This window comes from Amblyraja radiata, chromosome 4 (assembly GCF_010909765.2).
Source record: "Amblyraja radiata isolate CabotCenter1 chromosome 4, sAmbRad1.1.pri, whole genome shotgun sequence".
Lineage (NCBI taxonomy): Eukaryota > Metazoa > Chordata > Chondrichthyes > Rajiformes > Rajidae > Amblyraja > Amblyraja radiata.
In genome coordinates, this window is record NC_045959.1 from 11,965,387 (window position 1) to 11,985,441 (window position 20,055).

The following is a 20,055-nucleotide window of genomic DNA, read 5'->3' on the forward strand; positions in this document are numbered from 1 at the left end:
TCTCGACCCGAAACGTCGCCTATTGGGCAGTTTACACCCCAGCGGTATGAACATTGACCTCCAATTTCAGGTAGTCCACACTTTTTCCTCCGCTTCCCAGCTCTCCCTCAGCCCACTGTCTCCGCCTCTTCCTTTCTTCTTCCCGCCCCTCCCATCGCACCCTCACATCAGTCTGAAGAAGGGTCTCATCCCGAAACGTCGCCTATTTCCTTCGCTCCATAGATGCTGCCTCACCTGCTGAGTTTCTCCAGCATTTTTGTCTACCCATTCACACCAGTTCTGTTATCCCACTTTCCTCACCCACTCCCTGCACATTAGGGGCAATTTTACAGAGACAAGTTAACCTACAAAGCCAATGCGTCTTTGGGATGTGGGAGGAAACCCACATGCTTGCAGGGAGAATGTGCAAATTCAACACAGACAGTGCCCGAGAACAGGATCGAACACAGATCTCTGGCGTGTGAGGCAGCAAGTCCACCAGCTGTGCCATTATATTTTATTTTCCAACACACAAAAAAAATTATACGTTGATAACTTTGGTTACTAAAAAAAATTTTTTTATCCAATTTCAGTCTTAAATCTCTAAGTGACGCTATGTCTCCCTTTACAGCTACTGTATGTTTTAATTCAGTTCAAGGCTATTGGGGCAGTACATTTGGCCATAAAGTTGCTGCCTAAAATTGCCAGAGACCCGGAATTGATCCTGAATATGGGTGCTGTCTGTATGGAGTTTTGTTTTCTCGTTTATAACATTGTTTACAGAGTACTATGTTTACATATTCTGTTGTGCTGCTGCAAGTAAGGATTTCATTGTTCTAACTGGGACGTGAGAGAATAAAACACTCTTGACTCACGTCACTGATGTGTGGGATAGAACTAGAGTACGGGTGATCGGTGGTCGGCGTGGACTCGGTGGGCCGAAGGGCCTGTTTCCACGCTGTTCTTTAAATTAAACTAAAAACATTAAAACCAGAGGAATTGTAAAGAAGGGTTTCTACCCGAAACGTCACCCAATTTCTTCTATCCAGAGATGCTGGCTGCTCCATGGAGTTCCCCCGCACAATTAAAGCATGGAATAGTCTTCACCCTACCATAGGTACCAACCAAACGCAACTAAATTTAAGGTAGCTTTTTTTTCCCCCAAGAACCCTTTTTTGCTTAAGTCCAAGTCAAGAGTTTTATTGTCATGTGCCCCAGTTAGGGCAATGAAATTCTTGCTTGCTGCAGCACAACAGAATATGTAAACATAATACAGAACAGGAGATAAAAAGTTCAGTGTGTCTATATACTATAGACCATATATATACACAATAAATAAACAGATAAAACGCAATAGGCTGTTATTTTTCAGAGTTTGGAGATTGGTGGTGGTGGGTCCACCAGCTTAAATTCCATTTCGAATATTTTTGGAGGACCAGGAAACCAAGAAGCAAGAGTTACTCCAGGGAGTTACTCCAGCTCCAGGGAGCGATTCTGCGTTGTTTTTCAGCGGTCGTGGTGAGGCAGCAACCGGACAGCAATGGCGGCCAGAACTCCCACAATGCAAAGGGAGGGAGAAAGTGGCCGACGCCGACCAGTTGCCGGGGCAGTGCGCATGTGCAGGGCCGCACATGCGCACAACCACGGCCGATGATGTGCTGGCCGTGGCAGTGCACATGTATAAGGCGGCTGGCCGTGCCGAGCGGAGACCCGAGACCCTAGAGCCGAGAGCCTAGCGGTGAGCCGAGCCGAGAACCTAGCGCCTAGCAGAGACCGGAGACCCGGACGGCGGGCGGAGATGGAGATTGACAGAGAGAGAGAGAGAGAGAGAGAGAGAGATAGAGAAGGGGGCCCGCTTAGAATTAAACGCCAAATGTCCCGGTTGCTTGCCAAGCCGGGCAAAATGGCATGGCTTTTAGGTTGCCCGGCAGGACTGTAAGTTGCCATTGGCACCCGGGCAACCGCTAATTTCGAGACCGGCTTAATCTACAAGAGATCATGGAAGAAACTGCTTTTGAATCTGGCGCCTTAAAATTTTTTGTATCTTCTGCCCCACAGTAGAGTAGAGACGAGGGAATGATCACGGTACAAGTGAGCGTTGATAAAGTTTCTTGCTTTCCCCGAGGCAACGTGCAAAGTATGGATGGATTTTCTTGGGGGGGAGAGACATTTGCATGAAGACTGATGATGCGTCCACAATTCTATGCTGTTTCTTATGGTTTTGGGCAGAGCAGTTGCCATAGCAAACGATGATGCATCCCAATTGGATGCCTTCTGTGACATCTATAGAAATTGGTACTTCATTGAAGACAAACTGATTTCCTTAATTTTCTGAGGAAAAGGCATTGAAGGAAGGATGTAGAGGTTTTGTGTTACTTGTGGGCGGAGTACCAAGGCAAATTCTTTGTATGTGAATACTTGGCCAATAAACCTACTTACTTATGCAGTGGTTATAGAAGAAGCTTACCAGAATTAGATATGGGGTATTAACTACAAGGAGAGGAGGTTGGACAAACTTGGGATTGTTTTCTCTGGAGCATCGGAGGCTGTGGAGACAAACCCACTGACTCCCATAGCTATCTAGACTACACTTCTTCCCACCCTGCTTCTGAAAAAACTATATCCCTTACTCCCAATTCCTCCGACTACACCGCATCTGCACCCAGGATGGTAATCGGAGATGTCATTATTTGGGAGACGAGGGTTCCCCTCTTCCATTATTGGAGGCTCTCACTAGGGTCTCCTCGATATCCCGCAGCTCCGCTCTCGCTCCCCCTCCCTCCGTCGCATACAGTATATAATCCTCCAACATTTTTGCTAACTCCAATGGGATCCCACTAATGGCCACATCTTTCCATCGCCACCCGTTTCTGCTTTCTGCAGAGACCATTCCCTCCGCAACTCCCTGGTCAACTCCCTTCCAACACAAACCACCCCCTCCCGAGGTACTTTCCCCAGAAAACGCAGGAGATGCAACACCTGTCCCTTTATCTCCCCCCTCGACTCCATCCAAGGACCCGGACAGTCTTTCCAGGTGAGGCAGTAGTTCACTTGCAACTCCTCCAACCTCATCTACTGTATCCGCTGTTCCAGGTGTCAACCTCTCTACATCTGCGAGACCAAGCGCAGGCTCGCCGATCGTTTCGCTGAACACCTCTGCTCAGTCCGCCTTAACCTATCCGATCTCCCGGTTGCTCAGCATTTTAACTCCCCCTCCCATTCTGACCTGGACCTCCTCCATTGTCAGAGTGAGGCCCAGCGCAAATTGGAGGAACAGCACCTCATATTTCGCTTGGGTAGCTTACACCCCAGTGGTATGAACATTGACTTCTCTAACTTCAAATAGCCCTTGCTTTCCCTCTCTCTCCATCCCCTCCCCCTTCACAGTTCTCCCACCAGTCTTACTGTCTCCAACTACATTCTATCTCTGTCAAGGCATGCCTACCCTGACTAAAATTATAAAATGATAATTATTAAATATAAATAGTAAAGACACAGGAGAATTATGCCTACCTGAGAGATCGATCTCTTAGGTAGGTATAATTCTCTATGCCTTTCATGCGCGGTACATGTAATACGCAAAAATCTGTGCAGCTGACGTGCTGTCAACGCTGCTTCAACACTTCATTGCAAAGGGGAGCTGAAGGCTGCTGAAATTCTGCCTTTGCTGCGTGGACTGCGTACTGAGCGTGCGCAGCAGCCTACTGCGCATGCGCAATGCAAGTTTCTTGGCGGGTTTTTCAAACATGGACTGTCATTATCTTCAGAGTATCTTAAGAAACAAAGAGAGAAGAATGGAGTTTGCATACAAATAATGTGGTAAGTAGATTTCTTTGAACTATATGTTTTTTAATACCGTATTTCCCGGCAATGAAGACGTTATTTTTACCCAAAAATAAGGCACGAAAATGTACCTGCATCTTGGGGGCTGTAGGTTAGGTTGTTAGCCAAGAAAGATAGACTTGACTATCCCTCAGCACAGCAGCATCAAGAACGATGTTGCTGTACTGAAGGATAGCCAAGTCTATCCCTAATTGCTAGCAGCTGATGGGAAGCGGCTGTAAAAGGACAGCGCCGCTGGGGGGAGGGGGAAGAGCTCCTTTCACAGCGTGTGGGGTATCTGGCCTGGGGTAAAGCTGCGGGAGGGCAGGAGCGTTTAGAAGGAGGGGGTCGGGGATCATGCCAGCCCCAGCTCAAGAGTGGGTCAGCGGGATATGGATAACAGGACAGCGGGCGGTGGAGATTACTCCATGTGTCAGTGCGAGTAACCTCAATTGGTGCTTTGTTCGCGCTGACACAGGAGTAAGCTCCACTGCCCGCTGTCCTGTTATCCATCGCCCGCTGACCCACTCTGTTCTATGATCTTTGCTCTTGAGCTGGTCCCCTCACTGTTCAGACGGAGAGCACTGCCAGAAGTGAGCGGGCCGACACAAGGCGCTGAGGTCCCAGCAGTCGCTCGCAGCCACCCGAGCCGATTCCCTCCCCGGCCACAATGCGCCCAGAGCGCCGCGGCAGCGGTGAATGAGTGGGTTACTAGCATGATCCCCAACCCCGTCCTTCTCAGCGCTCCTCCCCTCCCTGCAACTTTACCCCTGGCCAGACTCCCCACACGCTGTGAAAGGAACTCTCCCCTCAATTGGTCCCTTGAACTAGTATTGTCATTCAATAAAATCATAAATGATTCAACTTGTCCCGGTGTGCTCCCGTTTCCCCCCACCATCTCTCCACCTGCCGTCACCATCCACCCCTCACCCATTCAGTGATTCAGAATGAAGGAGATTTGCAAGCTTTGGGCAAATTGAACTGTTACTTTCTTTATTTTTTATTTTTACGGAGAGGACAACAATCTGCGCATGCGCGGTTTAAGATTTTTTTTTAAAGCCGACTGACTGCCTACCCTGAGTAATTACTCACAGCACATGCTTGGTCTAAAAAGAAGGGTCTTGACCCAAAATGTCACCCTTCTCTCCAGAGAAGCTGCCTGTCCCGCTGAGTTACTCCAGCATTTTGTGTCTACCTGTGGAGAGACCCGATTGACGTATCTAAAATTATGAGGGGTATAGAAAGGATAGACAGTTAGATCCGTCTTCAAGGTGGAAATGTCAAAGACTACGGGACATAGCTTTAACAGAGTGTTGGGTACCTAGAGTGGTAGTGGTGTAGAGGGATACCATAATAGTATTTAAGAGGCTTTTAGATAGGCACATGGATATGCTGGGAATGGAGGAATATGGATCACGTGCAGGCAGAGGAGACGAGTTTAATCTGACATCATGTTTGGCATGTACATAATGGGCCGAATGACCTGTCCATAAGTTGTATTGTTCTGTTCCTACGGAGATGTAAATTTAATGCTCTGCAATTTCTTAAATTAGCTTGACATGATGTTCGGCACAGATTTTAGTGGGCCAAGGGGACTGTTCTTTTCCTGTACTTTTTCTATGTACTATGTTCATTGGTGTGCTTCCCTGGCCACTACTGGTTGGGCCAGGACAAATTGTGATATTTATGCCTGGGGACTTTATGCTCTTAACAATTTATACTTCAGCACCATTGATGTAGACTGGAGCATGTATTCCATCTTGCTTCCTGAAGTCAATGACTAACTTCTTCATATTGCTGACATTGGTGTAGAGGTTATGTGGGAAAAGAACTGCAGAAGCTGGTTTACACTGAAGATAGACACAAAATGCTGGAGTAACTCAGCGGGACAGGCAGCATCTCTGGATGGAAGGATTGGGTGACGCTTCAGTTCGAGAATCTTCTTCAGTCTGAAAAAGGGTCTCGACCTGAAACGTCACCCATTCCTTCTATCCAGAGATGCTGCCTGTCCCGCTGAGTTACTCCAGCATTTTGTGTCTATCTTTTATGCAGAGGTTGCTGTTTTGACACCATGTTGCTAAGCTCACCACCTCCTTCTTTTACTCAACCTTGCCATCATTTGAGATCGATCACTATGGTGACATCACCCGAAAACCTTTAAATGGAGTTAGCACAGAATTTAGCCACATAATAATGGGGGAGTACAGTAAAGGGGATAAGAATACATCTTTGCAGACCATTTGTGTTGAGAATGATCATGGAGGATGTTTTTGTTACCTATGGTGTTACGATCTAGGGAGCAGGAAGTCAAGGATCTAGTTGGAGGTGCCGAGACTTAGGTCCAAAAGTTTGGTTATAATTATGGTGTTGAAGGTCAAGCTCAAGTTAAAAAAATCTCACTCAAGTATCCTTGTTATCCAGATGTTCCAGGAATGAGTGTAGACCTAGGGAAACACTTTCCTGTGCATCTGTTACAACAGCGAGTGAATTGCAATGGATCAAGGTCATCTGATAGGATGGAGTTGAAATGCATTATGACCAGCTTCACGCAGCACTTCATAATGATGGATGTCAAACCTACCTGATAGTAATCATTAAGGCACTCTACCTTTCTTTCCTTTGTCACCAGGATAATTGTGGTCTTCTTAAAATGGTGGGAGCATAATAATGGTGTAATAATAGAAGAGGTTAAAGATGTTTGCGAACACTTCAGCCAGCTGGTTGGCAGAGGATCAAAGGACATGGTCAGGGACTCCATCTGGGACAGTGACCATGGATATAGGCTGTCAGGGTTGGCAACATCATTCCATTGACTTTCTGTTCAATGGGAGCATAGAATGCATTGAGCTCATTGGGGAGGGATCATTCATTGCCAGTGATATTGCCTGATTTCACTTTGCAGCCATTATAGAATGCAAGACATATCACAATCAATGAGTGGTTATTTTGGGAATCTAACATGGTCTAGAATTCTGTTAGCATCCTTGGTGGCTTTGCGTAGCTCATGCATAGATCCTTACAGGTTGGAATATCATAAGTGGTTGCAAGTTGTCACACTTTCCCAAGAGTAGGAGAATGGGGTTAGGAGGGAGAGATAGATCAGCCATGATTGAATGGAGTAGACTTGTTGGGCCGAATGGCCCAATTCTACTCCTATTCCTTCTGACAGAGATAACATGATGCAACATGGTGCAAGTTGTCATACGTTCCCAAGAGCAGGAGAATGGGGTTAGGAGGGAGAGATAGATCAGCCATGATTGAATGGAGTACACTTGATGGGCCGAATTACCCAATTCTACTCCTATTCCTTATGACAGAGATAACATGATGCAACATGGCTACTCAGTAATATCGATGAAGAATCCCCGTTGTAGAATACTACATAAACAATCACAGTTAATGTTATTGCATTTAATTGAAATAAAAGTACAATTCCCAATTTTTTAATTAAAAAAGTAATCATCATACAGCAGTTTCTGATCCAGCAGAAACAATAAGCAACTGCGAGGCCAGATTTTGCTAAAACATCAATACTCTCATTTTTTTTACTGTGAAACTGACAGCAAATTCTACAGTATATGCATGATGAAATTGTATTCCAGAAGTTCTGGTCATCAATTCTGTTTCTCCATTGCTTGTCCTCTTTGGAAACTGCCTTCAACATAATCTTTAGGAATCAGCGAGCTATGACAACGAACAGCAATCCGGAAAATGTTATGCCATGTTACATGAAGTATGAACAAGTTTATTGGCAGACTAACCACGATTACTGCTTAATCACCACTCTGGCAATACAAAAATTAAATATAAATTATCATTCCAAGTAATTCAGTTTAAAAACCAATGAACTTTGACCAAATCTCAGCTCCTAATTAAAATGTCAAATATTCACCCATTTCCTGGTCTCTGAGGAGTTAACCGTATAACAACCATATAACAATTACAGCACGGAAACAGGCCATCTCGGCCCTACAAGTCCGCGCCGAACAATTTTTTTCCCTTAGTCCCACCTGCCTGCACTCATACCATAACCCTCCATTCCCTTCTCATCCATATGCCTATCCAATTTATTCTTAAATGATACCAACGAACCTGCCGCCACCACTTCCACTGGAAGCTCATTCCACACCGCTACCACTCTCTGAGTAAAGAAGTTCCCCCTCATGTTACCCCTAAACTTCTGTCCCTTAATTCTGAAGTCATGTTAACATTAAAATTATATTTTAAACTTCCTATTTTGCAGTCTTGCAAATGTTTACAGTGAGAATTAGTACTTCATATCAGAGCTTCCTAGAATTGACATCTGAAGTAATCAATATTAGAAAATGACTGAATGTGCTCTGAGATCAGTTGATCTTTGTATGCAGTTTCCAAGGTCAGAGGCTATTGTCATCTCCAATTACAAAAGTTGGGTAATACATCAACTGCATGTCAACTGAAACCTCAGGTGCATAATTGTTTCATTATGTTAAAACTTTACTGATCACCAAATTAGCCCAGAAATATTTAAATGAGACTAAATCCCTGACCATTCTAGTGAAACCTGCTTTCCTATGATAATTTCTATAATCTGAAACAAATATTAAAATCTGCTCAAAAAGAATCCCTGTATTACAACTGCACAAAAAGCAAACATACAATCCACTTTGTATAAAGGGCAATGCCACAACACACTGAGGTGAAGCAGAACACTATATAAAATGTAATTGGACGATGATAAGAGACTAGTAATTACAGTTTATGGTCAGCAAATAAACATGGGCAGAATATGAACTACTCTTAATAACAATACTTGCATTTGCCTAGCACCTTTCATGGCCATAGGATAAGTTTACAACCAATAAGGTACATTCTGAATCGTAAACCACACCTAGTAAAGGGTGCATATATAACCACAACCTATAATTTGACACCAAAAACTTTGAACAAAGCCGTAGATGCTTCAGATATAAGCAGTCCCAACAGTGGACTGCATGTGAAATCTAAGGTTTAGTAAAGGAATTGTGCACCATGGGATACATCAAAATAGAGACATCAAATAGAGCAGGACAGACACAAACTAAACAGTTTAATGGCAGCAATGCAATAAGATTAAAATTTAATAGTGTAAACATACTGAAGTACTGAAATCTATGCTCTATGATACTAATATCATGCTGCATGCCCTTTATTGAACGACACAAGATATATCACACCACCCACTAGTTCATGTTCTCTATCCTTTCAAGCACTTTGCCTGTTAAATCTGTTGGCATCACCATAGTTAAACCATACTCTAAGCACTGCAAAATATCAAAGTTATTCTATTCCTATTATTTTATCCACAAGACAATCTCCTCAGAATATAGTAGCCTCCCATACTTTGATAAACTGCCAAATATGTGACAGCAGAAATCAGTCAACTATAATACCATCAAAGCATGGACTAAATACAAAAACCTTAATGTACTTCCATCTCTCCAACTAGGAACACAAAGCCCAACTGTGGTCTTTGAATATATTTTTTCACCTGACAAAGCACACACAGCAAGATTAAAAAATAGCACATAATAAATAAATCAAGAATGTTGCATCTTTAAAGCTTCCTTATTTTAGAATCCGAAGTCTTGAAAGCCAGATATATATATATATATATATATACACACACACACATGTATATACACACACACACGCTATCAAATTGAATTTTAGTTAAAGAATTGTTATATCTAACCTATTGGTCCAAATTATTAATCCCTAAATTTAATCCTAACTATACTTTTACTGCGATATGCAATTTGACCTATTTATCAGAAATTCTCATAATTTGGAACATTTATAAAAAGCATTACATCCTGGTGATCAAAGCGAGCATTTGATGTTAATTTATTGTAAACAGGATCCGACATTAAAGTCATGATTTAGAATTCGTGACTTTACTGATTTAGTTATGTGGATGAAATAATGGCAAAGGTTAGCAATAACAAAAAAAATGCTTTGCAAGCATTATGATTTAAAGGAAAAATAAATGTCTTCATCTCCGTCGAGATATCACACGTCAGAAGAATCTACATCTAATGAAGGCTGCCGATAGTCAACATGGAGACATGAAGATTCCCGGCTCGTCAACCCGCCCGTCCAGATGTGAAACAATCGTTCTGCAAATGACGCATCGACTCACACAAATTCAATCCCCAGTCACTCCGGGATGGGCCCCGACAGCCTCTTTCTTCAATTCACCCTCACTCAAACATTGCACAGACATGTGCTTCGTGCGTCATGTCCCAATAAAATAAATTACCAATTAAAGTACAGTGCTCTTTCTCCCCGCACCCTACTCAACCCAACCCCGGGCCTCAATGCACGGGTCGTGATGAGAGCAATGGGCAGGCACAAGTCATTGTGTTCCAACCCACTACTAGTCTGCAGCAGAAACACCGGAGCAATCCGCCTCCACCCTAAAAGCTCTCGCCATCAATCCACCCGCCCCACGAAGCTGCTCGGTCTCGTTTCACATTTCGGCCCAGCCGCCCGCACCAGACCAGGCCCGGCCCGGGCAGCTTAGGCGGGGACCTACCTCGACGCAAACCCCCCGCCTCCCCTGCTGCGAGCCCGGGCGGGCCCAAGTCCAGCGTGGCGGCCGCTCACTCACTCACTCACTCACCTGTCGTTGAGCTGATCCTCGGTGCCCGGGAGCGGATGCACCACGAAGTGAATGGAAGTCATCGTCGGCTGGAAGGGGAAGAGCAACCGGCCGAAGCCGCGCGGCGCTGGGTCAGGGCAGAGCAAAGGGCCGGGCCAGCGAAACCAAATAAATAAATCACTGATTTATTAAGTTAATTCCTTCGAATAATTTTCAATAATCCCCTCCCCAACGTTTGTAACCAGACGGCTTATTTCCTCTTTTTTTTTGTTGTTTTTAGACACCCGCCGCTTCAGCAAGAAGCCGCCGCCATCTTACTGTTGATGAGCCCCAACAATAAAAGCCGGCTCGGGATTGGCTGCGCTCGCCCCGCCGGCCGCCGCATACAACGAGCTCCGCGATTGGTCGCCGCGGGAGGCGAGTGAAGGGGGCGGGAAGCGTTGGGTGCGGGTCATGTGACGCGTTAACGCGTAAATGCACACGTGACTGTGGGTCAGCCGGGGGCCATTGTTCAGGGCGGCCACGTGATATAAGGTGCGCCTTGAATAGCAACCAAGGCTTTCCAGCTAAAGGCAAAGATCCTACAGCTATAGGCAAAGATCCTACAGCTATAGGCAAAGATCCTATGGCTATAGGCAAAGATCCTATGGCTATAGGCAAAGATCCTATGGCTATAGGCAAAGATCCTACAGCTAAAGGCAAAGATCCTACAGCTATAGGCAAAGATCCTACGGCTATAGGCAAAGATCCTATAGCTAAAGGCAAAGATCCTACAGCTATAGGCAAAGATCCTACAGCTATAGGCAAAGATCCTACAGCTAAAGGCAAAGATCCTACAGCTATAGGCAAAGATCCTACAGCTAAAGGCAAAGATCCTACAGCTATAGGCAAAGATCCTATGGCTATAGGCAAAGATCCTACAGCTAAAGGCAAAGATCCTACAGCTATAGGCAAAGATCCTACAGCTAAAGGCAAAGATCCTACAGCTATAGGCAAAGATCCTACAGCTAAAGGCAAAGATCCTACAGCTATAGGCAAAGATCCTACAGCTAAAGGCAAAGATCCTATAGCTAAAGGCAAAGATCCTACAGCTATAGGCAAAGATCCTACAGCTAAAGGCAAAGATCCTACAGCTAAAGGCAAAGATCCTACAGCTAAAGGCAAAGATCCTACAGCTATAGGCAAAGATCCTACGGCTAAAGGCAAAGATCCTATAGCTATAGGCAAAGATCCTACAGCTATAGGCAAAGATCCTATGGCTATAGGCAAAGATCCTACAGCTAAAGGCAAAGATCCTACAGCTATAGGCAAAGATCCTACAGCTAAAGGCAAAGATCCTACAGCTATAGGCAAAGATCCTACAGCTAAAGGCAAAGATCCTACAGCTATAGGCAAAGATCCTACAGCTAAAGGCAAAGATCCTATAGCTATAGGCAAAGATCCTACAGCTATAGGCAAAGATCCTACAGCTAAAGGCAAAGATCCTACAGCTATAGGCAAAGATCCTACAGCTAAAGGCAAAGATCCTACAGCTATAGGCAAAGATCCTACGGCTATAGGCAAAGATCCTACAGCTAAAGGCAAAGATCCTACAGCTATAGGCAAAGATCCTACAGCTAAAGGCAAAGATCCTACAGCTATAGGCAAAGATCCTACAGCTAAAGGCAAAGATCCTACAGCTATAGGCAAAGATCCTACAGCTAAAGGCAAAGATCCTATAGCTAAAGGCAAAGATCCTACAGCTATAGGCAAAGATCCTATAGCTATAGGCAAAGATCCTATAGCTATAGGCAAAGATCCTATAGCTATAGGCAAAGATCCTATAGCTAAAGGCAAAGATCCTATATCGGAGCAAGATAGGCCACTCCTGCGAAATGCAATGGGCTGACGAGTAGTACGCTACGGAGGGGATCCTGGGCATTTTTCCCTGCCCATTTTAGTAACCGGAGCCTACCTGACCCGACCCGACTCGCAGTGTAATCAACGTTGCGGGGCAACAGTTTGTGTGTGTGATATAGGGTTAGATTCATAATTCTGTTAGTTCATAATTCTGTTAATTCTTGTTAAAGAATAAAATGTTTATAAACACACATACATACTCTGCTATAGGATCTTTGGGTATAGGTACACAAAAAAGCTGGAGAAACTCAGCGGGTGCAGCAGCATCTATGGAGCGAAGGAAATAGGCAACGTTTCTATTTCCTTTGCTCCATAGATGCTGCTGCAGAAATAGGCAAAGTTTTTTTCTGCTTTGGTTGTTGGTGTTGCTTTGGATGTCGTTCCACAAGGCCACCCAGAAGCAGTTTTTTTAAACAAGACTACAAGACCTACACCAAACCCAAACCAATTAGGAGCAGACGAGGGCATTCGACCCAATTTGTGATCCCAGCTACAAAGACAGATGTGTACAGCAATTCGTTCTTCCCACGCACAATTAAAGCATGGAATAATCTCCACCCAACTATAGTTACCCAACCAGGTGCAACTAAATTTAAAGTAGCTCTTTCTTCCCAATAACCCTTTCTGGCTTAAGCCCTCCCTTCACCACCTCCAGTTTAAATTCCATTTGGAATATTTTGGAGGACCAAGAAACCAAGAACCAAGTTGCCTATTTCCTTCGCTCCATAGATGCTGCTGCACCCGCTGAGTTTCTCCAGCTTTTTTGTGTACCTTCGATTTTCCAGCATCTGCAGTTCCTTCTTAAACACTCCTATAGCTATAGGATCTTTGCTTTCCAGTACCTCAGATTCAATCTTTATTGTCATTGTGCAGTGTACACATGACTCGCTCGTCTTGCAAACATATGATTTGTTGAAGCAATTGCATCATAGCAAATGAGTGATAAAATAACAAATTTTAAAACTTTTAATGGGGAAAAGTATCCTACCACAGTTACCCAACCAGATACAACTTCTTCCTGAGGAGACGGAAGAAGGTCCATCTATCTCCTCAGATCCTGGTGAACTTCTACCACTGCACCATCGAGAGCATCCTTACCAACTGTATCACAGTATGGTATGGCAACTGCTCTGTCTCCGACCGGAAAGCACTGCAGAGGGTGGTGAAAATTGCCCAACGCATCACCGGTTCCTCGCTCCCCTCCATTGAGTCTGTCCAAAGCAAGCGTTGTCTGCGAAGGGCGCTCAGCATCGCCAAGGACTGCTCTCACCCCAACCATGGACTGTTTACCCTCCTACCATCCGGGAGGCGCTACAGGTCTCTCCGTTGCCGGACCAGCAGGTCCAGGAACAGCTTCTTCCCTGCGGCTGTCACACTACTCAACAATGTACCTCGGTGACTGCCAATCACCCCCCCCCCCCCCCCCCCCCCGGACACTCCTCCCACAGGAAAATACACTATGTCTGTATACATGTAAATAGATTTATTTATTGAAATCATATTCTATGTCGCTCTTCCAGGGAGATGCTAACTGCATTTCGTTGTCTCTGTATTGTACACTGACAATGACAATTAAAGTTGAATCTCAATCCGAATCTGAACTAAATTTAAGGTAGACAAAAATGCAGGAGAAACTCAGCGGGTGCAGCAGCATCTATGGAGCAAAGGAAATAGGTAATGTTGCCTATTTCCTGCGCTCCATAGATTCTCAAGGGTTTTCTCCTCAAGGATTTTGCCACTTTTCATTTCACTGCACATTTCGTATGTGTATGTTACGAATAAACTTGACTTGACGACATAGAAACCCAAGGGTTTCGGCCCGAAACGTTGCCTATTTCCTGCACTCCATGGATTCCCAAGGGTTTTCTCCATAGAGACCCAAGGGTTTCGGCCCAAAACGTTGCCTATTTCCTGCGCTCCATAGATGCTGCTGCACCCGCTGAGTTTCTCCAGCATTTTTGTCTACCTTCGATTTTCCAGCATCTGCAGTTCCTTCTTAAACAGCTAAATTTAAGGTAGCTCTTTCTTCCCAAAAAAACCTTTCTGGCTTAAGTCTTCCCTCCACCACCTCCAGTTTAAATTCCATTTGGAATATTTTGGAGGACCAAGAAACCAAGAAGAACTAATTTGCCCACAGTTATTACAGGTTAGCCATACCACCATTTTAAAATGATCGTCCAAATTTTTGGGTTCCTCCGTGTCCATTCACTTCCCCATCTTTATAAATTTCTCCAGTCCCTGAACTATGCATTCTACTAATTCCAACAACTTGCACATCTCTGTGCAGGAGCTGCACTGTGGGGCAGCGGCAGAGTTGTTGCCTTACAACGCCAGAGTCCCAGGTTTGATCCTGACTACAGGTGCTGTACAGAGTTTGTACATTTTCCCAGTGACTGCGTGGGTTTCCCCTGTGTGCTCCAGGTTACCTCCCACACTCCAAACATGTATAGGTTTGTAGGTTAATTGGCTTCAGTAAAAATTGTAAATTGTCTCGTGTATAGGGTAGTGCTAGTGGACTTGGTGGGTTAAAGGGCCTATTTCTGCGCTGTACCTCTACATTAAACTAAACTCGGATTTAAATTGCTTAATCATTAGCAATATATGGTTAGCTTAACATTTTTAATTATTTTAAGGAATTTTTAAAGTCATTATTTATTGTTAAATATCTCTTAATCGTTTTTCTTTTCTTTTAAATTCTTTATAGATCTTTAATGTTTCTGCCTCAAAGATACCTTAACATTTAATCTTTCTGGCAGCTGATAAAAGCTTCCAAAAGAGTTTCATGGGTGGGGCTTGTACTGCACCCTCTCCCTTCTCCCAACCCAATGTCGCTCCATTCTTTAGTAAGACGATCCTTCCATATTTGGCTGAGCAGCAATCACAGGTGGTAACCAAAGATCCTGTAGCAAGCAAGATAGGTCACTTGACGAAAAAGACATAGTACGGTCATGTGCAGATTCATGGGTAATTTTCGGCCCCATTTCCGTAACCGGCTTCCGTCTCCGCACCAAAGATCCCATAGTGGAGCAAAGATACTAGTGCGGAGACGGAAACCGGTTACGGAAACATCCTCGTAAAAATAAAAGTTCTTTGGTAAAAATCTTCTCCTCATTTTCAGAATTATAATTTATTAACACAAACTGTTCCCCCGCAACGTTGAATACACTGCGAGTCGGGTCAGGTCAGGTTGGGTTACTGAAATGGATGAAAAAAAGGCCCACATTCCGCTCCGTTGCTTACTACAACGGAGTAAAGTAGTAAGTCAATAGGCCTGACTTTGGGGTGAACATGGGGTGGGGACTGGACATTGTGCCTTCCTCCACAGTGCTATCCACTGTGGGGGGATGATTTTTTTTTTGTCTAATTGTAGTCCTGTAGGTCTGTGTCCAAGATGGCTGCCGTGAAGAGAGAGTGGACGCTGGCGCGCTTTGGCTGCCGCTGCTCCCTCTTCACACTGTGTTTTTGATTTTCTGTTTTTGGATTGAATTCTGTTTTTAATTTGTGTCTCTGTGATGTCTTTATTACTTGTTATATTCCGATTATATGTTATTGCGATTACTATGTAAGGTGTCCTTGAGATGTCTGAAAGGCGCCCATTAAATAAAATTTATTATTATTATTATTACACGTCAGCCCATTGCATTTAGAAGGAGTGGTCTATCTTGCTCCACTATAGGATCTTTGGTGGTAACCACAGGCTGTAACCCATTACTGTAAAATCTAGGCCTCTTATTCCATATCTTTCAATACTCTCTTGAAGTACATAAAGTAATTGCAATTTACTGATTTATCTTCACTACAGGAGGGTGTTCCAAATAAATTTTTTCCATTATATGTGGAATCATAAGGCCAAAGTATCTATTGTTTGTTATTAAAGAATTGCCTAGCAATTAAATCACTTCCGTCACTGATGCTATTTAGTTATGGGTCAGCTCTACTGCCCACTAAATTTCAGATCTCTCTTTGACTTGTTGTACAAGGGTCAAATAAAAATGGGGTTGAGGCAGAGGTTAATCTATAGATTAGAAACATCTTGAAACTTATCATAAGATTGAAACCGTTCCATGTGACATGCTGTCTCAGTTCCTTCCCATGTTCTGGCAGAGTCACAGATAACTGAGTTGTAAGAATATTGCTTCTTACCCTTGCGTATGGCGTGCACAGCCTAACGCTGTACGACAACTTGTTCTATTTGATCTTATTTGATTGTGCACGCCAGGTTGATTGCATTGGTTGAAACAGGGCGGACCACGTGAAGGTTTCAATCTCTCACCCCAGAAGCATAATTATGTTCTCAATTTACTTTACTGGGCTCCTTTCTATTTACTTTTTATATATCCTGTAGGGTTTGCCTTGTTTCAGATGTGTCCAAGGAAGCTCTTACTCCTTGTATGGTCATAGAACTCAGTCCAATATCCTGCTGTTACCTCATTTTCCTTTCAGCATTCCCAGATTTAACTTTTCCATTCTCCTACTTCTTATACATTTATTCCACACAGAGGTCACTCCAAGCCCATTTTATCTTCTCATGAAGTTTTTTAATTTCCCTTATGTTTGCTTTAAACGCCTTCATCAACTATTTAAAGTTTCATGCTTTGCTCAGCATTCAGTATTTCAGTTTGAAACTGGAGCTGGGGAATGGTGATGTCTGTTTTTTAGGCATTCTGCGCCGATGCTCAAAATAAGACCCTTGAATATTCAAATTAGGATCCCTGCAGAAATTAGACTGTGATGAGTGGGGAAAATAGACAATAGACAATAGATGCAGGAGTTGGCCATTCGGCCCTTCGAGCCAGCACCGCCATTCAATGTGATCATGGCTGATTATCCCCAATCAGTACCCCGTTCCTGCCTTCTCCCCATATCCCCTGACTCCGCTATTTTTAAGAGCCCTATCTAGCTCTCTCTTGAAAGCATCCAGAGAACCTGCCTCCACCGACCACTGAGGCAGAGAATTCCACAGACTCACCACTCTCTGTGAGAAAAAGTGGTTCCTTGTCTACGTTCTAAATGGCTTACTCCTTATTTTTAAACTGTGGCCCCTGGTTCTGGACTCCCCCAACATCGGGAACACGTTTCCTGCCTCTAGCGTGTCCAAGCCCTTAACAATCTTATATGTTTCAATGAGTTTTCCTCTCATCCTTCTAAACTCCAGAGTGTACAAGCCCAGCTGCTTCATTCTCTCAGCATATGACAGTCCCGCCATCCCGGGAATTAACCTTGTAAACCTACGCTGCACTCCCTCAATAGCAAGAATCTCCTTCCTCAAATTAGGGGACCAAAACTGCACACAATACTCCATGTGTGGTCTCACTAGGGCTCTGTACAACTGCAGAAGGACCTCTTTGCTCCTACATCCATAAGCTAAAGCTCACTTCTGTAGAGGATGAGGGCGAGGAGGAAGAGGAAGAACACTCACTTCTGTGAATCATAGTCATAGAGCACAGAAACAGGCCCCATTCGACCATGCCAACCTTGGGCTTCCCTTCTACAATATGCCCCACTTCCAGATTCTTGCTGAACCTGAGCCACATAACAATGCAACTGCGGCCTGTATCCTGGAAGATCCTCTTCCATTTCATCTGCATATTTGTGCTGACTCTGATCCTATCAGCACTAATCCAGATTTTTTTTCCGGAATACCCAGCAAATCCAAGATAACAGTGTAGGTTTGGAAATAATACCAAACACACATCTTCCATGCTGCATCTGGGAAACAACGGGCTTCATGGGTGACAGAATTCCCATCTTTTCTCAAGGGATGTTGATATAATTAGATTCAGTAAAGCTTGTGATCAACCTATAGTTTCACATAGCTAATTTTGTACACAGGCGCCCAAGGACTTAAGAATGGAGCAGAGGTGGACCATATGACTCAATTAAAGTAAAATTAGCAGCTTCACCAGCACATGCCTTAATCTCTTGTTCTGTAGATCAATATCCAATATCCAACAAATACATATGAATCATCACATCATCTTTTTAAATAACACTGGGTTAAAAAAAGATATTTCCAACTCCCCTACACCTTTGACTTGTTTACCTGTTATACAGTATTTACCGTAACAGATATGTCTGGGTCATTTAGAGGGATCCACAGTCAAGAGACAGCTCCTCCTTCCTTGAGACCCTGAAAATAATCTTTTGATTTCTGAAAGAGTAAGGTGCTAAATTTACTTTTACCTATCCAGATGACATGGCCTATTAACTGGGTACTTTTTAAATTTTGATAAAAGTTTTCTGAAGGATCATGCTGAATTTAGTTTCCTCCTTATTCTGTTGCTGTGGTGAATAAACTGATCCATGACTATATAGATTGCACATTTGCAACTCAGGTTTTACACCAATGTTTGTGCAGACCGAGCTGTACCCATACACAATCCCTACTGTAAGCCACTGGCTAAAATCATTTCATACGGTGTAACAGGGACAAAGAGGTAGGACATGGAAATAACGTAAGTAGTTACATTATTAGCCAGCATAGACACAATGGTCCCAATGGACTCTATGATTCTTTGAACCAAACTGTGGTATAACTCACGCCTTCCAATCTGAGATAATATCAGATGAGGGTAGCACAATGGTGCAGCAAAGAGAACTGCTGCCTCAGAACTGTCAACCTGGAATTTGAATGTTCTTTGTTTGACTTTGTTGGATTCCCCAGATTTTCCAGTTCCCTCGTATCCAAAATATGCGCCAGATCATAGGTTAATTGGCCACTGTAAATTTTCCCATGAGTGTAGGTGAATGGTAAATCTGGGGGAAGTTGATGGGAATGCAGGGAGAAAATGATACAGGTAAAACCAGAAAGGAAAGGGGATTTGTGTAAGAAGGAACTGCAGATGCTGTTTTAAACCGAAGATAGACACAAAAAAGCTGGAGTAACTCAGCTGGACAGGCAGCATCTCTGGAGAGAAGGAATGGGGTGACGTTCCGGGTCGAGACCCTTCTTTAGACTCAAGTTCAGATTTAGATTCAGAAGAAAGGTCCGACCCAAAACGTCACCCGTTCCTTCTCCAGCTTTTAGTGTCTATCTAAGAAAATGGGATTGATACCTGTACGAACTTGAAGGGCCAAACTGGCTTCCTTGCATTCCATAAGGAAGTAGAAAATCTTCAGAGGTTTATCTTCGTACCAAAGTGTTACATTTGATGACAGCTCAGCACTAATTATGTTTAAACCAGCATCTGCAGTTCCTTCTTACACACTAATTATGTTCAGTTAGTCAGAACCAATAATTCACAAGTATTGATTACTTCAGTCATCCACAGAAAGTAACTTGCAAATGCTTAAATTGATTGAGAAAATGGGAAAAAAATATGACATTTTGTAAATGTACCTGGCTTAAATATTTTGCCAGTAATAGGTAAAAGATGGCAAAGTGAAGCAAAGGGCTCACCAGTTATTGCACCTGAATGAAACAGATGTACATATTTGTGTGGAACCACTCAGAGGTGGCCTTTGGCTGTAATGCAAATTGAGCAATTCCTGACCAGCAGCTTACTTCATATTCTTTTCAAAATATTGAATCTATCCCTAAATGAGCTTAAAATTATATTGCTGTTTCAAAGTAATGTTAAGCAGGAAAGTTGCATAGAATCTACACAGTTCAAAGTGTTGTGTGGCAATTGTGCAGAATAGATCTAGCAACTCAAAGTTGGAAGCCTCTAATTGTAACCTCAATGCTCAGCACATCCCCCATTACCATTATTATAAGCCAGAGGATTGAATCT

At 43.6% G+C, this 20,055-nt stretch overlaps 1 protein-coding gene across 19 annotated transcripts in view; it reads right to left on the minus strand.

The window, feature by feature from the left end:
* ubr5 (ubiquitin protein ligase E3 component n-recognin 5) overlaps positions 1 to 10,767 on the minus strand; it is a 146,735-nt gene extending 135,968 nt beyond the window's left edge. For 17 of the 19 annotated variants that reach the window (XM_033018970.1, XM_033018976.1, XM_033018969.1 and 14 more), the window contains exon 1: positions 10,445 to 10,766. In XM_033018970.1, the coding sequence (XP_032874861.1) occupies positions 10,445 to 10,506 (62 nt within the window). In that variant the 5' untranslated portion in view covers positions 10,507 to 10,766. Of the gene's footprint in view, positions 1 to 10,444 lie in introns of all 19 variants that reach the window. The other 2 variants (XM_033018958.1, XM_033018959.1) reach the window with 1 other exon arrangement.
* Positions 10,768 to 20,055: the final 9,288 nt, after the last annotated feature.